The 18,269-nt window shown below is 41.0% G+C and overlaps 1 protein-coding gene across 1 annotated transcript in view; it reads right to left on the bottom strand.

Moving 5' to 3' along the window:
• Positions 1-18,218, bottom strand: part of LOC122556105 (PHD finger protein 13-like) — a 28,530-nt gene extending 10,312 nt beyond the window's left edge. Inside the window, exons 1-3 of the mRNA XM_043702563.1 lie at positions 17,985-18,218; positions 17,610-17,641; positions 8,979-9,071 (exon numbers count right to left, since the gene is read on the bottom strand). Coding sequence (XP_043558498.1) covers positions 8,979-9,071; positions 17,610-17,641; positions 17,985-18,147 — 288 coding nt within the window. The 5' untranslated portion in view covers positions 18,148-18,218. The remainder of the gene's footprint in view (positions 1-8,978; positions 9,072-17,609; positions 17,642-17,984) is intronic.
• Between the last annotated feature and the right edge of the window lie 51 nt (positions 18,219-18,269).

Below are 18,269 nucleotides of genomic sequence, written 5' to 3'. Positions count from 1 at the left end.
AGCAACACGTCAACTACACACCACACATGCTAATACTAGTGACTGTCCTTCAAATAGAAAGACACTTCCCAAGTGTGATGTTTCTCTGATTTGCTATTCTGAATGTCAAATCTTAATTCTGATTTCATGGATTTGCATGCATGCACATACATATATAAATTGCAGTTTACCACTATGTGAAATTATGGTGTAATCTCAAAAATGTCAATTCACCGTTTGGTCAGAAAGCCTTAATTCCAAAGGTCAATCATCAACAGACCTTGCAGAGATGTGTCCCTTCTTTGATGGGGTGTACATAATTCCACATTATGCACCATCTTTAAATGACATAAGAGGTCTGGAAATTTTAATAATCCATTGGACAGTTACCTACAAAGATAGCTGAAAGTAAAAGCTGCCATATTTCAGAAATTTCTTTCTTAAACCAGACCATCAACTTCCACAAGTGGATACTACACTCCTTGAGGGACGACAGATTGATGTGTCCTCGAAGTCGTGACCTTTACGGTCCACAGGACATGAAAGACAGTCTAATTTAGCACAAAATTAGTAATCAGGGAAGCTGTGAAAAGGGTGACCTTGCTTGCACATTGTAGCTGGAGTCCTGGCTCACTAATCTATTCTTGAATCCATAACGGAGAAATGACAATTGTGAAGCCCGGGATTCCTTTTTCTAGAAAAGAAAACGTTAAGGAATGGCAGGAGAGAAATCTTTGAAGTTATGAAAAATTTGATATGGCAGACATACAGAATATGTGGAGAAACCAAAACTAGGGGTCATAAGTACAACATAGTCACTAATAAATCCCATAGGGAATTTGGAAGAATCGTTTCAATCTATTGAGTGGTGAAAATGTGGAACTTGCTACCATGGAAAGTAGTCTAGGTGAACAGCATTAATATATTGAAGACAAATCTAGTTAAGCCCATAAGAACGAACAGAATACAAAATTAAATAGTTTGCAAATGTAATAAAGTGGGAAAGGAGGAAACTTCTGTAGAGCATGTACACCAGCACAGATTCATTGGGCCTATTTCTGTTATAACGTCAAAAATATCAGCAGATAAGATTTACAAAATAAATAAAAGGAGAAAATGTAAAACTTTAAAATGTTTTCAAATGTACGTATTATTTGAAACAAAACGGATGAATTAAAAGGTGCTAATTGAGATAAATAAGTACAATCTAATGGCTACTAATGAGATGTGGCAGCAGAGTGGCCTAGTTTGTAACCTGAATATGGAAGAGTATGTGGCATTTAGAAGGACAGGAAGCTACGAAAAGTGGAGTAGCTCAGAAAACTAGAACATGGCAGCAGTCTGGGTAGAGATCTGAATGACAAAGGCAAGAGGTCACTTGTGAGAGCTGTGTACAGACACCAATGATAAACATATAGTAAGACAGGACTATGGTAAGGAAGAAAGACTCGGAGCTTAAACACCTCAAATGGAGACAGCAATTAATGTGAGGTATAGACTGGAAAAATTAGAAAAGAAGTAGTCTAGATGAGGAATTTATTGAATTTTTAGGATAATTCCCTAAACCAGCATATTACGGTACCAACTTTTAAAATAATTTACTCATGGGATGTCAGCTTCTCTGGTTAGATCAGTATTTATTCCCCATCCCCAGAGGCAGTTAAGTTTCAGCCACATTATAACAAGTGTGGAGTCACGAGTAGACTAGACCAGGTAAGAATGGCAGTTACCTTCCTTAAGGACATTAGTGAGTCAGATGGTTTTTCTGACAATTGACAACGGCTTCTTGATCATCATTAGACCAACCACTACTTATGGAAGAACATTAATGCACTGGAAGCAGTACAGAGAAGTTTTACTAGACCATTAACTGCAATAAGTGGATTGCCTAAGAGACTATGCTAGATAGGCTAGGCTAATTTCCTCTGGAGTTCGAAGAGTCAGAGATGAGGTCATTGAAACACAAGATCCTGAGGGGTTTTGACTGACTGGATGTGGAACGGGTACTTCCTCTTTTGGGAGAATCTATGACTGGATGCATATTTAAAAATAAGGGTTTGCCCAATTAAGACAGAGATGAGGAAATAATATTTCTCAGAGGGTTGAGTGACTTTGGAATTTCTTTCCCCAAAAGGCAGTAATGCAGAATCTTATAGTATTGTTAAAGCGGAGGTAGATAGATTCTTATTACCAAGGGCACAAAAGATTAATCAGAGATACGCAAGATTGTAGAGTGGATCAGATTAGTCATGATCTTATTGAATAGTGGAGCAGACTTGAAGGGCTGAGTGGCCCACTCTTGTTCATATGTTTGTACTTTTAACTTATTTCTCTGAACACAGGATCTAGTGCAGTTTCCTCTTGCTTGCAATATTTGGAGTCACTGGTTTGGAAGAAATGATCCTAACTACAGATCCCTTATTCCTTAACTACCAGTTGATTAAACCCCAAACCAGGAACCGTGACATATTTGTTTGCTGTTCAGTCATTTAAACCTCATGCAGAACTGTTTAGGGTGCTGCTACATGCAGCCAACATCTACCTTTCCTACGGTCAACATCTACATCCATAGCCACGCAGTCACACCAACCATTTCATCTTCCAAACCTTTCCAAACTTTCAGGTTGGCTCAGAGTAGTATCTGCACTTGGGTCCAAGTCAAGACCACAGTTTCACTGCATCCTACCCCAATTCAAACTTCATAAAATGTTACATTCTAACACTAGTCACATTCTAACCTTTCCCTCAGTGCTTCAAGAACAAGGAATTGATTCTGTAGCACTGCACTGAAATGATATGAAATGATTTACTCATTAAGAGCTAACCGTGGGTGGCACGGTGGCACAGTCGTTAGCACTGTTGCCTCACAGCGCCAGAGACCCGGGTTCAATTCCCGCCTCAGGCGACTGACTGTGTGGAGTTTGCACGTTCTCCCAGTGTCTGCGTGGGTTTCCTCTGGGTGCGCCGGTTTCCTCCCACAGTCCAAAGATGTGCAGGTCAGGTGAATTGGCCATGCTAAATTGGCCGTAGTGTTAGGTATCGGGTTAAATGTAGGGGTATGGGTGGGTTGCGCTTCGGTGTGGACTTGTTGGGCCGAAGGGCCTGTTTCCACACTGTAATGTAATCTAATCTAATCACAGTGCAATGTTCCAGTGACTTTGTTAATCTAATGCAATCAACCAGAATGAGAGTTACAATATAATCCTGGAACAGACCATAATGATCCTGCTTGGAACAACCCCACGCATGCACTTAAAACATGAGGGAGTTGATGATGGTAACAAGTTTGCACTGGGTTTGCTGTGTCAATCTTTCTGAAAACAGGAAAGAGAAAAAGTAAGCTCAGTTGGTCATTGTGTTGGCAGTCTAAGATGAATGCTGCATGTCTGGACATTACAATGTGACTACAATATTCTACCTTAACAATAATGCTAGCTGTCTTTACAAACCTTTGCCTGAGCCACGTCAGAGCTAAACATGCAAGCTAGTTATTGTCATAAGGTGTACTGAATTAATGAGCAGTTCTAGTCTGGCCAGAACTTCAATCTCAGGACAAACCTAATGCAAGACACAGCAAAATCTCAGAATAGAGGTTCTTTTTTCTGTTAACATGCCTCTATATTTGCTGCAGTCAGACCCTATTGGAAATAACTATGTTTGGGGTGTGGCTCTCTAGTTCTTAGACATTTGATCTGAAATATTAACTTTGCTTTTCTCTCCACAGATGTCTGGCTGAGTATATCCAGCAATTTGAGCTTTTATTTCATATATTTAGCATCTGCAATTCTTTTTTGTTAAAAAACAATTGGAGAATGCAGCACAGATGCATCAGAATTATTCAGGAATTTTAAAGGGTTAAAGTCGCATAACTTTTCCAATACTTGCTCAAATTTACAAGGTTCGGAGAGGAGCATGATCTGATTGAGGTACTTCATATACTAATTGGAGTAGCTACACTATTTCCCTCTGCGGGGAAGTCCAGAACAAGGGACTCCCTAAGTTAAATTGAACTAAGTTAACTTGAAAGCTAATAACCAGGGGCCAACCTTTCCAGACTTGTGAAAGTCTGGAACTCTTCATGCCTACCCCTCCTACAGATTCTAGATACAATGGAAGTTTCAAAATGGCAGTCTCAAGAGTTTCATTGAGCAATTGAATAAAATATTTTTCATCTTCCTGTATAAGAATACAAGTATTATATTCTTATGATCCTGTATTACCCACCACCTACATACATTTAAATGTACAATTAACAATAATGCACATCACACCCACTCCAAATAGCAGACATAGACACTGCTTTTAATACATCGTACTTTACTTCCCTACACCACTGCCAAAAATATTTACTCATGTTAAGGTTCCTCCAGAATCAAAACACCCTGTTCCAAGTTAATGCACATACTTTCTAACAGTCTGGTGATGCTCAAAAACCCAAACCAGCAATATTTGGATATCTGTAGATTCCAACACACAGCAAGCCATGTTTGTACAAGATAATAAGCTAGTTCTATTGTGTATGATTTAAGCACATAACTTCATATGAGTTTGAAGCTTATCTGTTGGTTTGTGGGCAAATGTAGTAGTTAAACTGGGCATCCTAGGATCCCGATAGACAGAGCAGCAGAATTAGGCCATTTGGTCCATCACATCTGCTCCACCATTTGATCATGGCTGATATATTTCTCAAGTCCATTCTACTGCTTTCTCCCTGCAATCTCAGATGGCCTTACCTACCTATCCCTATCCTAAATACACTCAATGACTGCGCCTCCACAGCCTTCTGTGGCAATGAGTTCCACATACTAACTCATTCCACATACATGCTCTTGCTTAATAAATTTCTCATCTCAGTATCCCAAAACAGCAATTAACCTATGACCAGTTCATCTGTTTTTTGTTAGAATGACTGAAGGAGAAATATTGGCCAGAACACAAGACTCTTCTCCTTGAAAGTGTGCCACTTTATCTTTTGACCCACAAAAGATGTTAAACAGGACTTCAGAAGAAAATTTACATCCAAAATGCCACAGCACCTGCAGTAAGGCACTCCATTGGTCCTGCAATAAAGGTACAGGTTTAAATCATGTGCTCAACTTGCCACTCAGATGTGGGCAAAACAAATACAGTCCCTACATTATATCCACTTTGTTTTTGTGGTCTCTACCTTTGCTTCGTCCGTCCTGCATGAGCCCATTCCATACATTGTCACCCTTACAGTCAGAGAGATGTACAGCATGGAAACAGACTCTTTGGTCCACTTCATCCATGCCAACCAGATAGCCTAAATTAATCCCATTTGTCAGCATTTAGCCCATATCCCTCAAAACCCTTTCTATTCACATACCCATCCAAATGCCTTTTAAATGTTGTCCTTATACCAGCTGCCACCAGTTCCTCTGACAGTTCATTCCACACATGCACTAGCCTCTGCGGTCCCTTTTAAATCTTCTCTCTAGTCTAAACCTATGCCCTCTAGTTCTGGATTTCCCCATCCTAGGGAAAAGACCTTGTCTATTTACCCTATCCACGATCTCATGATTTTATAAACCTCTATAAGGTCACCCTACAGCCTCCAACGCTCCAGGGAAAACAGTCCCAGCCTATACAATCTCTCCCTATAGTTTAAACTGTCCAACCCTGGCAACACCCTGTAAATCTTTTCTGAACCCTTTCAGTTCTCACATCCTTCCAATAGGAGGGAAACCAGAATTGCACACAATATTCCAAAAATGGTCTAACCAATGTCCTGTTCAGCTGCAACATGACCTCCCAACTACTTTACTCAATTCTCTCACTAATCAAGGAAAACATTCCAAATGCCTTCTTCACTATTCAATCTACCTGCTAATCCACTGTCAAGGAACTATGAACTTGCACTCCAAGGTCTCTTTGTCCAGCAACATTCCCCAGAACCTTATCACTAAGTGTATAAGTCATGCCCTGATTTGCCTTTCCAAAATGCAACACCTCACATTTACCCAAATTAAACTCATCTACCACTTTTTAGATTAAATTAGATTACTTACAGTGTGGAAACAGGCCCTTCGGCCCAACAAGTCCACACTGACCCTCTGAAGAGCAACCCACCCTGACCCATTGCCCTACATTTACCCCTTCACCTAGCATTACAGGCAATTTAGCTTGGCCAATTCACCTAACCTGCACATTTTTGGGCTGTGGGAGGAAACCCACTCTCAGCTAATTGGCTAGTTCTCCTGGTGTTCCACGTAATCTAAACTTGCTAACCAGTCTACCATGAGGAACCTTTTCAAATACCTTACTGAAGTCAATATAGATCAAGTCCAATTGCTCTGCCCTCATAAATCCTCTTCATTACCTTTTCAAAAAAAAACTCAATCAATCAAGAGACAAGATTTCCCATGCACAAAGCGGTGTTGACTATCCCTAAACAATCCTTGCCTTTCCAAATACATGTAAATTCAGTCCCTCAGGATTTCCTCCAACAACTTGCCCAGCATCAATGTCAGGCTCATCGATCTATAGTTCCCTGGTTTTTCCGTACCATCTTTCCTAAATAGTGGCATCATGTTAGCCAACTTCCAGTCTTCCTGCACCTCACTTGTTACTATCGATGATATAAATATCTTAGTAAGGTGGCCAGCAAACATTTCCCTGGCTTCCCACAGAGTTGTAGGGTATACCCAATCAGGTTCAGGGGATGTATCCATGTTTATGTGTTTGAAGACATCCAGCACCACCTCCTCTATAATATGAACATTTTTCAAGATGTAACCATCTATTTCTCCACATTCTATATTATCCATGTCCTTCTCCACAGTGAACACTGATGCAAAATATTTGTTTAGTATCTCTCCCATCTCCTGTGGCTCCACACAAAGGCCACCTTGCTGATCTTTGAGGGGCCCTATTCTCTCCCTTGTTACCCTTTTGTCCTTAATGAACTTATAAAATCCCTTGGGATTTTTCTTAACCCGATTTGCCAAAGCTATCTAATGTCCCCTTTTTGCCCTCCTGATTTCCCTCTTAGAGTATAAAGGCATTAGGAGTATACTAAGGATTCACATGATCTCTGCTGTCTATTTCTGATATATGCTTCCTTTTCTTGACCAAAACCTCAATTTCTTGATGCATCCCACATTCCCTATACATACCAGCCTTTCCTTTCACCCTAACAGGAATATACTGTCTCTGGACTCTTGTTATCTCATTTGTGATGGCTTTCCATTTTCCAGTTGTCCTTTTACCTTTTACATCCGCTCCCAATCAGCTTTTGAAAGTCCTTGCCTAATACCATCAAAATTGGCCTGCCTCCAATTTAGAACTATAACTTTTAGATCCAGTCTATTCCTTTCTATCACTATTTTAAAGCTAATAGAATTATGGTCACTTGTTCCAAACTGCTCCCCCAACTGACACCTCAGTCACTTGTCCTGCCTTATTTCCCAAGAGTAAGTCAAGTTTTGCACCTTCTCTCGTAGGTACATCCACATACTGACTCAAAATGTTCTTGTACACATTTAACAAATTCCTCTCCATCTGGACCCATAACACTATGGCAGTCCCAGCCTATGTTAAAATCCCTTATCATAACCACTTTATTCTTATAGATAACAGATCTCCTCACAAATTTGTTTCTCTCAACTTCCTGTTGACTGTTGTGGACTCAGCTGTACAACCCTATGTGATCATCCCTTTCTTATTTCTCAATTCCATCCCAATAACTTTCCTGGATGTATTTCCAGGAATATGTACCCTTAAATACCAGCGTAATATTATCCTTTATTAATCCTCTGTTGTCTCCTCCAGCCCTGCTTCTATCCTTCCTGTAACTTTTACTTACATTTGTATCCTGTCCATTCCTGAGCCACATCTCTGTAACTGCCATGATATCAGAGTCCCATGTTCCTAATCATGTCCTGAGTTCATCTGCTTTCCCTGTTAGGCCTCTTGTATTGAAATAAACGCAGTTTAATTTATCAGACCTATCGCACTCTCTACTTTGTTCCTGCCCTGACTTTTGACTTTTTCCTTTTCCTAGCTGTACCAATCTCAGAGAGATCTCTTTCCTCAATGTCTTACCATTCTGTAGAACAGAACCTTGCCAAAGATCATTCAGCCCAAACAGCTATCCAATAAGTACCACACCTCCTGTCATTTCCTTATAGCCCTGAAAATTTGCCTCTTCAAATATTTAACTTACTTCCTTTGCAAAGCTACTAAGTCAGCCTCCACTTGACCCTTTCCAGCAGTGCCGATAAGATCACAAAAATCTGTTACACAAAAAAAAAAATCAGCCTCATCTGTTTGGTTCTTTTGACGATCATCTTAAATTAATACCCTTTGCTACCACTCCTCCTGCTAATTTCTCATTTTTTGTACAAAAACCCCTCATGACAAAATGTTAAAGCCTCTATTAAATCTCCCTTTAACCTTCTCTGCTTTAAGATCAATATTCACAGGAGTTCCACATGACTGAGGCTCGTAATCTGTTGTCATTCCAGGAAATCTGCCCTGAGCACTTGCCATGGCTGTGCCCAGTATGTGGGGTTAAAAATTCAACAAAACCAAAGTATTTTCTAAAAATGCTCAGAAACAAGAGTTTACTCAGTCACAAATTTGCTACGAATTCAAGAACATGTGCCCTTGGCCCTCCCATCTCCTTTTGCTTTACATGTTCCAATTACTTCTATTTCTCCATCAGGAAATGAAGATCCCACCTAACAACTTGACAAAAGATGACTAACAAAGTTAATGAATAAAAGTCACCATATTTCCATAGGCTGATCGCTCAAGACAAAGAGAGAGATGACTGGTGGTGAGCTTAAGCTGAGAATCACTACATGTCAGTCAAGGGGCAAGTTTGAGAAGGCAGGGCCTTCACGGAGACCTCACCCAGTATCAAAATATAACTTGCACTGTTGAAATAACTCTGCATTGTTATCCAGCAACCTAGGTAACTGACTCCCAGAAAACCCACAGAAGACCTGTATTAATAGAGGACGAGTAAATCATACCTCCTTTGGGTATGGGATGTAGCCTGCATATGCTAACACGAATGTGCAGAATTGATTGAAGTCCTCCACTGTTCTCTGTCTCTTCTTCGGCGGCTAAAGATTAAACAGAAAGAATTTTCATAAACTTGGCATGGAGCCATTTAGACAGTAGAGCATCAAATCTATTGGGATCAAGAGTCAAACTTAGTGATCACACTATACCGAAAATTCAGTTCCCGGTACACCTGGATTTTAGCTGGTGTACACAAATGAAAGCACCACTGCCTCATTTCAATCTTTCTCCAGGCCCACAAACCTCCAATCTGTTCTTTCAGGTGTTGTTTATTTTGATGTTAAAAATCATTCCAGCAGAGGCACCGATGCCTATAACTTAAGGTGTTCCTTAAATCTGTGTCTCTCTCTCTCTCGTTCCCTCAATATGATCCTCCTTAAAATTTGAATTAAGTTGTCCTAACATTTGGTGTCATTTTATCTGATTATGCCCATAATGAACCTTGAGGTGATAAATGCAAGTTATGCTCACACATATGTAGGTAAGCTATTGAAAAGTTCAGAATGGGGTAAATAAAGCACACAATATCCTAGATTTTCTTAATATCAGAGTACAAGAGTGAAGAGGAGATGTTAAACCTGTTCAAAAAGAATAAGCACTGGTTCATCCTTACAAGAGTACGCGGTCTAGTTTCATTTAAAATAGATCTATTAATAATGTGAAGGAATGAGACATAAAGGAAAGATGCAGGAGAAAGTTTCCAGAGATAAGGAAACTCAATTATGTACAATGATAAAGTGGAGACAGTGACATAGTGGTAATGTCAGTGGTTTAGTAATCCAGAGGCTCACACCAATGCCTGAACGGAAATGGGTTAAAATTCTACCATGTCACTGGTGAAATTTGAGATTAATGGTGGCGGAGTGACAGTATCCCTTGCTCGGAATCAGAAGGGCCAGGTTCAAGTTGCACCAACTGTAAGAGTGTGTAATACCACCTCTGTACAAATTGTTCAGAAAATTTTTAAATCCTGGAATTAAATGCTAGCCTAAATTGCAACCATACAACCAATGTCAATTGTCATCAAATCATTGCTGGCTCAGGGTGTGCTTTCAAGATGAAATCCAGCCATCCTTACCCACTCTTGCTAACATGCAACTCCAAACATACAGCAACATAGTTCACCTTTAAGAGCACTCAGATTTGGGATGAGCAATAACTGCTGGCTAACCAGTGATACCTGCATTCCAAGAATGAATGAAGAACATTGGTTTAAGGGGCTGAATGGAATATTCTTGATGCAATAGCTCATAAGCTACCTTACATTTCAACTACCAGCAAAAGTTGATTGCTGAAATCAAACAAGACATGAGCAGTACAGAAGGGATCCAAGCATCACTGCCTATGAAAGACCTATCAAAGGTGCCCATTCAGTCACTTGTACTACCATTCTTTACCACCCTGCTTGCTCTGCATCTTAATCAATCTGCCTTGATCTGGCATGAAATGAAGAAGCGATCTAGGATGTTTGCTAACAATTGCACAATATTCAGAACTATTCATGATTCCTCAGATACTGATTTCCAAAAGTAGCAAGACCTGGAAAATATCCAGGCTGGGAAGAACATAGAACAGTACAGCACAGTACAGGCCCTTCAGCCCACGATGTTGTGCATCTAAGATCAACCTAACCCACACAGACCTCAATTTACTACCGTCCATGTGCTTATCCAGCAGTTGCTTAAATGTCCCTAATGTCTCTGACTCTACTACCACCACTGGAAGTGCATACCTCGCAGCCACCAACCTCTGCATAAAGAATCTCCCTCTGACATCTCTCCTATACTTTCCTCCAATCATCTTAAAATTATGACCTCTGATGACAGCCATTTCTGCCCTGGGGAAAAGTCTCTGGCTATCTACTCTTCCTATGCCTCTCATTACCTTGTACACCTCTATCAAGTCACCTCTTTCCCTTCTCACCAGTGTGAAAAGCCCTAGCCCACTCATCCTCTCCATTAGACAAGCCTTCCAATCCAGGCAGCATCTTGTTAATTTCCTCTGCACCCTCTCTAAAGCATTTACATCCTTCCTATAATAGGGTGACCAGAACTGGACACAATATTCCAAGTGTGATCTAACCAGGGTTTTATAGAGCTGCAGCAAAACATCGCAGCCCTTAAACTCAACCCTCTGTTAATGAAAGCCAAAGCACCATACACCTCCTTAGCAACTTTGAGGGATCTATGGACATGGACCCCAAGATCCCATTGTTCCTCCACTCTGCCAAGAATCCTATCTTTAATCCTGTATTCAGCATTTAAATTTGATCTTCCAAAATGAATCACTTTGCACTTATCCAGGTTGAACTCCATCTGCCACTTTTTAGTCCAGCTCTGCATCCTATCAATGTCTTGCTGTAGCCTGCAACAGCCCTCGATGGAAGTGACAAAAAACATTCATGTTACACAAGTACTGGGCAATAACCACCTCCCTTTGATATTCAATGGCATGACTAAAACTGAACCTGGAAGTATCAATATCCTAAGGATTACCACAAAAAAAAAATGGTATGCTCAATTGGAAGGTGGGTCTTTATCCCCACAAGGATTGTGCAGTAGTCAATCCACATGGTACTATCAAGATGCATCTTGCACAGAAAAATGGAAGAAAATGACGACAAAAATTTTGCCATAAAATTTTCACCCTATTGTTGGCCCCGTTAATGCCAGTGGCAGAACCAGTCTAGCAGATAGGTCCTCAGGACTTAGCCAGCTCAAATCAGTAATACCACTAACAAACTATTTTGACAATGAATACTGAATTCCCCACCCAGGTTACATGCTTGGTCCTTGCCACCTTTTTCCAATTAGTTTTCAATATTGAAAAGTATTCACTTGTGCTGAGGGGTGGAGGGCACTGGTGGTAATCAGGAGTTTCCTTTCCCATGTTTGATTTTATGCAATGAGACTTCAAAGGGTCCAGAGTCGATTTATTTGCCCTTTTATGGTCTGGACTGTACCAGTCTCATTCAGAGTGCATTTATACACATATTTTGCAAACCCACGTTGTGCCAACACAAGCTACAGCCAGCCAATCAAGTACGCTTGTAGTTACATTGTATTGTTGGAAATGTGACAAACACTTTGTATTCAACCACCTTCCAAGTGTGGCAAAATAAGCATCTAAACTCACCACTTTCAGGTATTGAGACACTATTGTCTTTGGGGTAGGTGCATCAGCTCAAACAAGCTCTGAAAGTAAATCAATTAATTGGAAACAAGGGTGACTTAATGGTGATGTATAACAAGTGAAAAGTAACATGGGAATATGATGGTGGGAAAAATAATGTTCAGTTATGGGTATAAGTACATCTGGATTTTAAAACAAAAGCATTGCCATAAAAATCCTGGAAAACTCCCCTGCTCTTCAAGATAATGATGGTGGGCTAATTATCTTATACCTCTCAGTATATCTTATTCAACTCAATGCCATGCTCATAAGACAGCATTTTTGACTTTGCAGCTTTCCTTCACTACTGCAATGGAGTGTGTCAGCATGGAAAGTATGCTTAATTCCCTGGGACGTGAACCCCTACAACCTCATGATTCAAAGATGAGACTATTACCCATACTATTGCCACAGTTCACACAAGTAACAGGGTTGATTTCCAGTTGTGTTAATGACTCAAGGAAAAGCATCATCTCAGCCTTATGTGGGTATCACCTATATACACAAGCTGAGCAGAGTTGTGAATGAAGACAAAGAAGCAGTCATCATATCCAGCTTTGCCATCATTCCAGACCTGCACATGGAGTTAGTCACAAGCCTCCTCCAATTCTTTCACCTACAATTGCCAGCCATGGTGTAAAATCAGCTCTGAAATTCCCTCCCTTAAAACCTTACTCTCCCCACGTTCTTCTTCTCAAAGGTGACATTGGTCACTTCTCCCAATAATCAATTTTTGAGAAAAAGTGGAGTTAACAGCTGTAAGAAACCAGAGATACATTTCCATGAGAACGCTCGAGTAATCATTACTATCCAAGTTCATGCCAGACTGAATTGCAATTAACACAAAAATCATTTGAGGAGCTTATCATTAGTCTTGCGACAGATAAGTGTCTGAAGGGGACCTTCTGAAAATTACATGACAAAACATTAGCAAAAAACAGGAACTGTGTGTGAGCGACAGAGGGATAAATATTCCACATCACAGATTGGTTCTCAATTACACAGGCCATTCGGTAAGTCCACTGAGAACGGAATTCATATACATGTACCGCGAGTTCCTAAAGGGTGGAACTGCCAATTCACTGCCGGGGTCAGGGTGTGGGCTGAAGTGAAATGAAAGATTTCAAAGCTGAAGACAAAGCCGTGGGTACTATCCTACCAAAGATGCTTTGCTCTAACAATATTGTTGGACATCAATATACAGCGCACGATTAAACCCTGCATCATTCTCACACTGAAAAAGGTCAGATCGTCAGCCTGTTGTGATTTATTGATATTTTAAAGGCATCATACATCCTTAATTAACTATTAGGAAATTGCAATGCCAGTCATCCAAGACAAATGGAAAGTATACTGGGCCAGCTGGTATGGGATTCCAGTTGATTCTACAGCAACCATATTAAGGCCAATCTTTTAGTTCAACACAAAAAAGATGAAAATCATTGAAGACACAGACGTCATCACCAATAACCAAAACATCACAACTCAGTCAATATACATTGCTATTCCAGGATGTACTGGTGCAATATCTTTAAACTTTGTTTTAAAAAAAAACCTTAACTCTGGTGACTAGTACTGTATCCCACTTTTATACAGCAACAGACCAGTCCCCACCATTATTGCACCCTAGTGTTAAACACCAACAGACCTGTCCAATCAGTACTGTACTCACTATACAGGAGGTCTATTTGCACTCGTATTGTACCCGTTAATGAGCAATAAATCTGTCCCCCACCTATATTGTACCCAATTATGCAGGTCTGTCTCATATTATACAGGAACACACCTGTCCCAACAAGTACTGTAACCCAGTATTAGAGGGGGATAGGCCTGGCCTCATAAGCACTATACCCATTTTACAATGGCTTCTGTCCAAAGGGTCTGGTTTCAAACCACACAAACATAATTCAAGCTGACATTGCCAGTGCCTGTATGGAGGGAGTACTATACTTTTGGCATGGCCATCTTTCAGATGAGATGAGGCCCGGTCTGTCCTCAAACAGATGTAATAGTACTTTCCAAGCGCAGGGGATTTCTTAATCTTCTGGTAAACATTTATCCCTTAATTAACTCTATTTCTTTATGTTTATCTCATTCTGCCAGAGGACTCTTGCTTTGTACAGAAAATGACAATAACAGTTCCCACATCATAACTGCAGCTGCATTTTAAAGTATATTGTTGGTTATGATATACCTGGAAATACCGAAAAGTGAGAAAGATTATATGTAACTTAGTCTGCTTTGCTGACTAGCTAGAATTTTAAATTTGCATCTTTGCAATGTAGCAGAGGTAGTGTGTCAGTATTGTGATCCAATGTAAACATATTCTGACAAGAAAACATGATGCAGTAAGCACACTCAGACATGGTAGAGCACAGCAAATATCTGGGGATACGAACAACTTCCACTCACATTGCAACTTTAATGTCGCAATGTATTCTAATGTGCACACCAGGACCATTATGAGACAAGTATCAACAGAATTACTTCAGGTAAACAGATACACACAGTATTTCTTAAATGATAAGCAGCTCAAATTGTAGGTGCACAAAGGGACTTAATCGTTGTCAATAAGTCACTGAAGGCTAACGTGTAGATGCAACAAGCTATTAGGAAGGCTAATGCAATACTCACATTTAAGGCAAAAGGATTAGATTACAGCAGTGAAGTCTTGCTTCCTCTATATAGGATTTTAGGTAGGCTGCACCTGGCATAGTGTCTGCAATTTTGGTCTCCCTATCTCAGGGAAGATAGTATTGCTATACAAGAAGTGCAACAAAGGTTCATCAGACTTGTTCCTGGGATGGTGAGAGTATCCTATGAAAAAAGGTTGGGCAAATAAGGGCTGTATTTTCAAGTTTTGAAGAACAAGATTTGATCACGTGGAAACCTACAAAATATATAAAGGGATTAAACAGGGTAGATACAGACAATATGTCTCCTTGGTTGGGGAGTGTAGAACCAATGGCACAGTAATAAAATAAGGGATTGCTACTCGGGTCTGAGATGAGTTTTTCTAAATTAAAAAGGGTTGTGAACCTTTGGAATTCTCTATTCCAGAAGGTCACAGAAGTATGTTTAAGGTTGAGACTCATATTGAATGATTTGAGGGCTGAATAGACTACTCATTTCTTATGTCCTTTCGAAGCCAAAGGAGCAGCCTTTAGGGAGGGTAATCATTAGCTTTAAAAAAAGAGGCAGGTTTCTGGAAGCGAAGAGAATGAACGATAGCAAAAGATGGAAAGGATAGGACCCAGACAGCTGAATGCATGGCAGCCCATGGTCGTCAAAGGAAGCAGTGATGTACCAGAGCTGAATTGGAAAAGTGCAGGTATCAGAAGGTTGCAGAAGGTAATGGAGGTCTGAGACTATGGAGAGCCTTAAACATATGGACAAAAAATTTAAAATTGAGGCATTTTGGAACTGGTGTCAATGCATGCCATTAAATATTTAAATCACAAAAGTAAGCAGCTTTAAAACAAAAATGCACATCTCACAACATTATTATAATAAACCCTTTCTCAGATCCCTTATTAATACAACCCGGTGAGGTATATGGACAGGAACATGGACAGGAACAGACCACACGCACACATCCAAGTATTTTTGATCCAACTGTTGTTATTAAATAGAGTGACAATGGCCACCCGAGCTCAAATGTTCACCTTTGTTTTTTTTAAATCTTATAATCAATCTTATCATCAAAGATTTCCAACCAGTCAATCTCAATAGACATGATAAGCCAGCCTGACAGGAATGGAGGGAACGGTCAGGGGGCGGGGAGTGAAGAGACTGAATGAAGAAAGAACAGAAAGAGAGTCAGACCCAGTAAGGGGGCAAAGAGGCAGGGGGAAGAAGAAAAGCAGAGAAGCACAAGCACAAGGGGATTAAATATAAAAGGAGGGGGAAGGGAAGATTGGACAGGGAGTGACGAGGGGAAAGAGGTGGGAAAGAGGGCACACGGGGAAACTAGGAGTTGAAGGGATACAAAGCAACACCAATCAGGAAAACGAGTCTGGTGAATCACTGCCGGCTCCGGTATCGCGGCCTGCAGCTCCACCCGCCTTAAACCCAGAGACTAGCCAGAACCGTCGGTTCAGACCATCTCACCCAGAACCCTCGTAAAAAGGATCCGAATTTAACACGGACCAGCGGCAGAGTCTACAGAGCACGATCCCAGAAAAGGAAGCAATCTGATCATGGCCAGTATGTTTCATTCCTCCCCCGTGTTACATCGCCCGAGGAAACATTCTCATAATAATGGATACGTAAAAAAAAAGTAACAAAGTTTCCAGATCTCGGGTTTGTTTGAAGTTTCAGGTTTTGTTATTTTGCTGACACTTCAGTTCAAAAACAATCTGAAGCACGGGAACCATTTAGTAACTATTTTTCTCCCCGAAAAACATTTTATAGTTTAGGTCTTGGGATGGGGACATCGATTCAAATGAGATGTGAAAGCTATAGGCGAGGATGCCAACATAAACAGGGGGACCTGGATTGTAAACTCTCCCCTTCAGCGGTCGGACGCTGCTCCAAACATGAAGCTGCACCGGGCACCGGGCCCAAGAAAAGCGAACCCCAGAAGGGCTTCATCCTGGATCCCACCAAAAACTCACGCCCAATTCTTGTAGTTTCAGCCAATGTCTCTGACTGAAGGGTGTAAATTAACCCAGCACGTTTTTGTTTGGGCGGGGTTTGGAAACGAGGATAAGGGAAACTACACAAATGTAAAAAGAGTGAAAAGAGAGTCAGGAGAAAAGGGGGAAAATTCTAAATAAAGGGAACATCAACCGAGCGAGGGGTTAGATGGATCTAAAGGGTATTTATTACGAGAAAGCAGATGACCAGATGGTTTCCCTCCCTCTACTCCTGTTTATTTGCCTTTACACCCCTCTCCCGACGCACACACACAGAGACTTTAACCAATATTTGCAACCTTTTGTTTGAAGACATACACTTTTTTTTTGACATGCTCTAGCAAGATGGCGACTGCAGAGACAGACAAAACAGAGCAGCCAGGGGCGGCCACCAGTCACAGTTCTTCCAACCCCAAATGCCCACACCGTCCACTTCTCGTATCCTGTGGCAAGGACAAGGTGGAAGGATAATCCCAGGGGCCCAGACAGAAGCGGCAAAAATGCGGCACAGCCTCGCCAACCTGTCAACTCCTGGGGTCCCCCTCGCCACAACAATGCACCAGTAGACAGGCTGGACAACAAACCAGCAAATCTCTTCGCAACACCAAACTAAAAGCAGCAATCACCTTCCAGCACACCGATTCCCCCATACAATCGAAAAAAAAACACATTCCAAAAGGAAACTAAACGCACCCCCGCCTAAGAAAATGCCAGTGAAGCTGCAAACCACCCGGAAAGCAGAAGAGAAAATCCTACAAACCGGGAGCTCACCTCAGAAATCATCGCCGCCTCTGAGCCCGCTTCTAAAAGAGACGAAAGTTTAAAAATTAATTACTTTTTAAAAAAAAGCAGTTTGTGAAAAATATATTGACCAACCCAAGTAGCATTTTACAGACCTTAAGAACCAACTTCCAAGTGCCGGACCCGAAAAGTTAAGCTTGTCTCCCCCATCTACTGTTTTTTAAAGACCATGCGTTAAATGATTTCATTTATTATACAACGACTAAAAGTAATGAAAAAGAGAAAAGAGGGAGGGAGAGGCGCGCCCAGTCCCACACACACACTCCATTAGTCCAAAGACTCTCTGGCCAGTCCCATTAAAATATTAAAAGTTCTTTCTCCCCTTGTCGCATGATTATTTTTTACCTGCACAAACTGCATTATTTATCTGCGATGTCATCCCTCCGGCTTCCTTATTCCTCTTCGATGAAAACATTAAAATAACAAAAGTGAAACACATACACACCAGCTGTAGGACCACTTCTAGAGCAATGGGCAATCTCTCTGAAGCCCCCAAACTCAACCCCATCCAACTCCCTGTCTGTCAATGACGTCACCCGCAGCCCGGTCCCGACCATCCCGCCGGGACCGTGAGGGGAACCAGAAAAACTAGGAGGTTCAGAAAGGACAAGGGATCAGCTCATTTATAGC

Source organism: Chiloscyllium plagiosum, chromosome 13, assembly GCF_004010195.1.
Source record: "Chiloscyllium plagiosum isolate BGI_BamShark_2017 chromosome 13, ASM401019v2, whole genome shotgun sequence".
NCBI lineage: Eukaryota > Metazoa > Chordata > Chondrichthyes > Orectolobiformes > Hemiscylliidae > Chiloscyllium > Chiloscyllium plagiosum.
The sequence above is the reverse complement of the archived record's forward strand: the minus strand, read 5'-3'. Positions and strand labels throughout refer to the sequence as shown.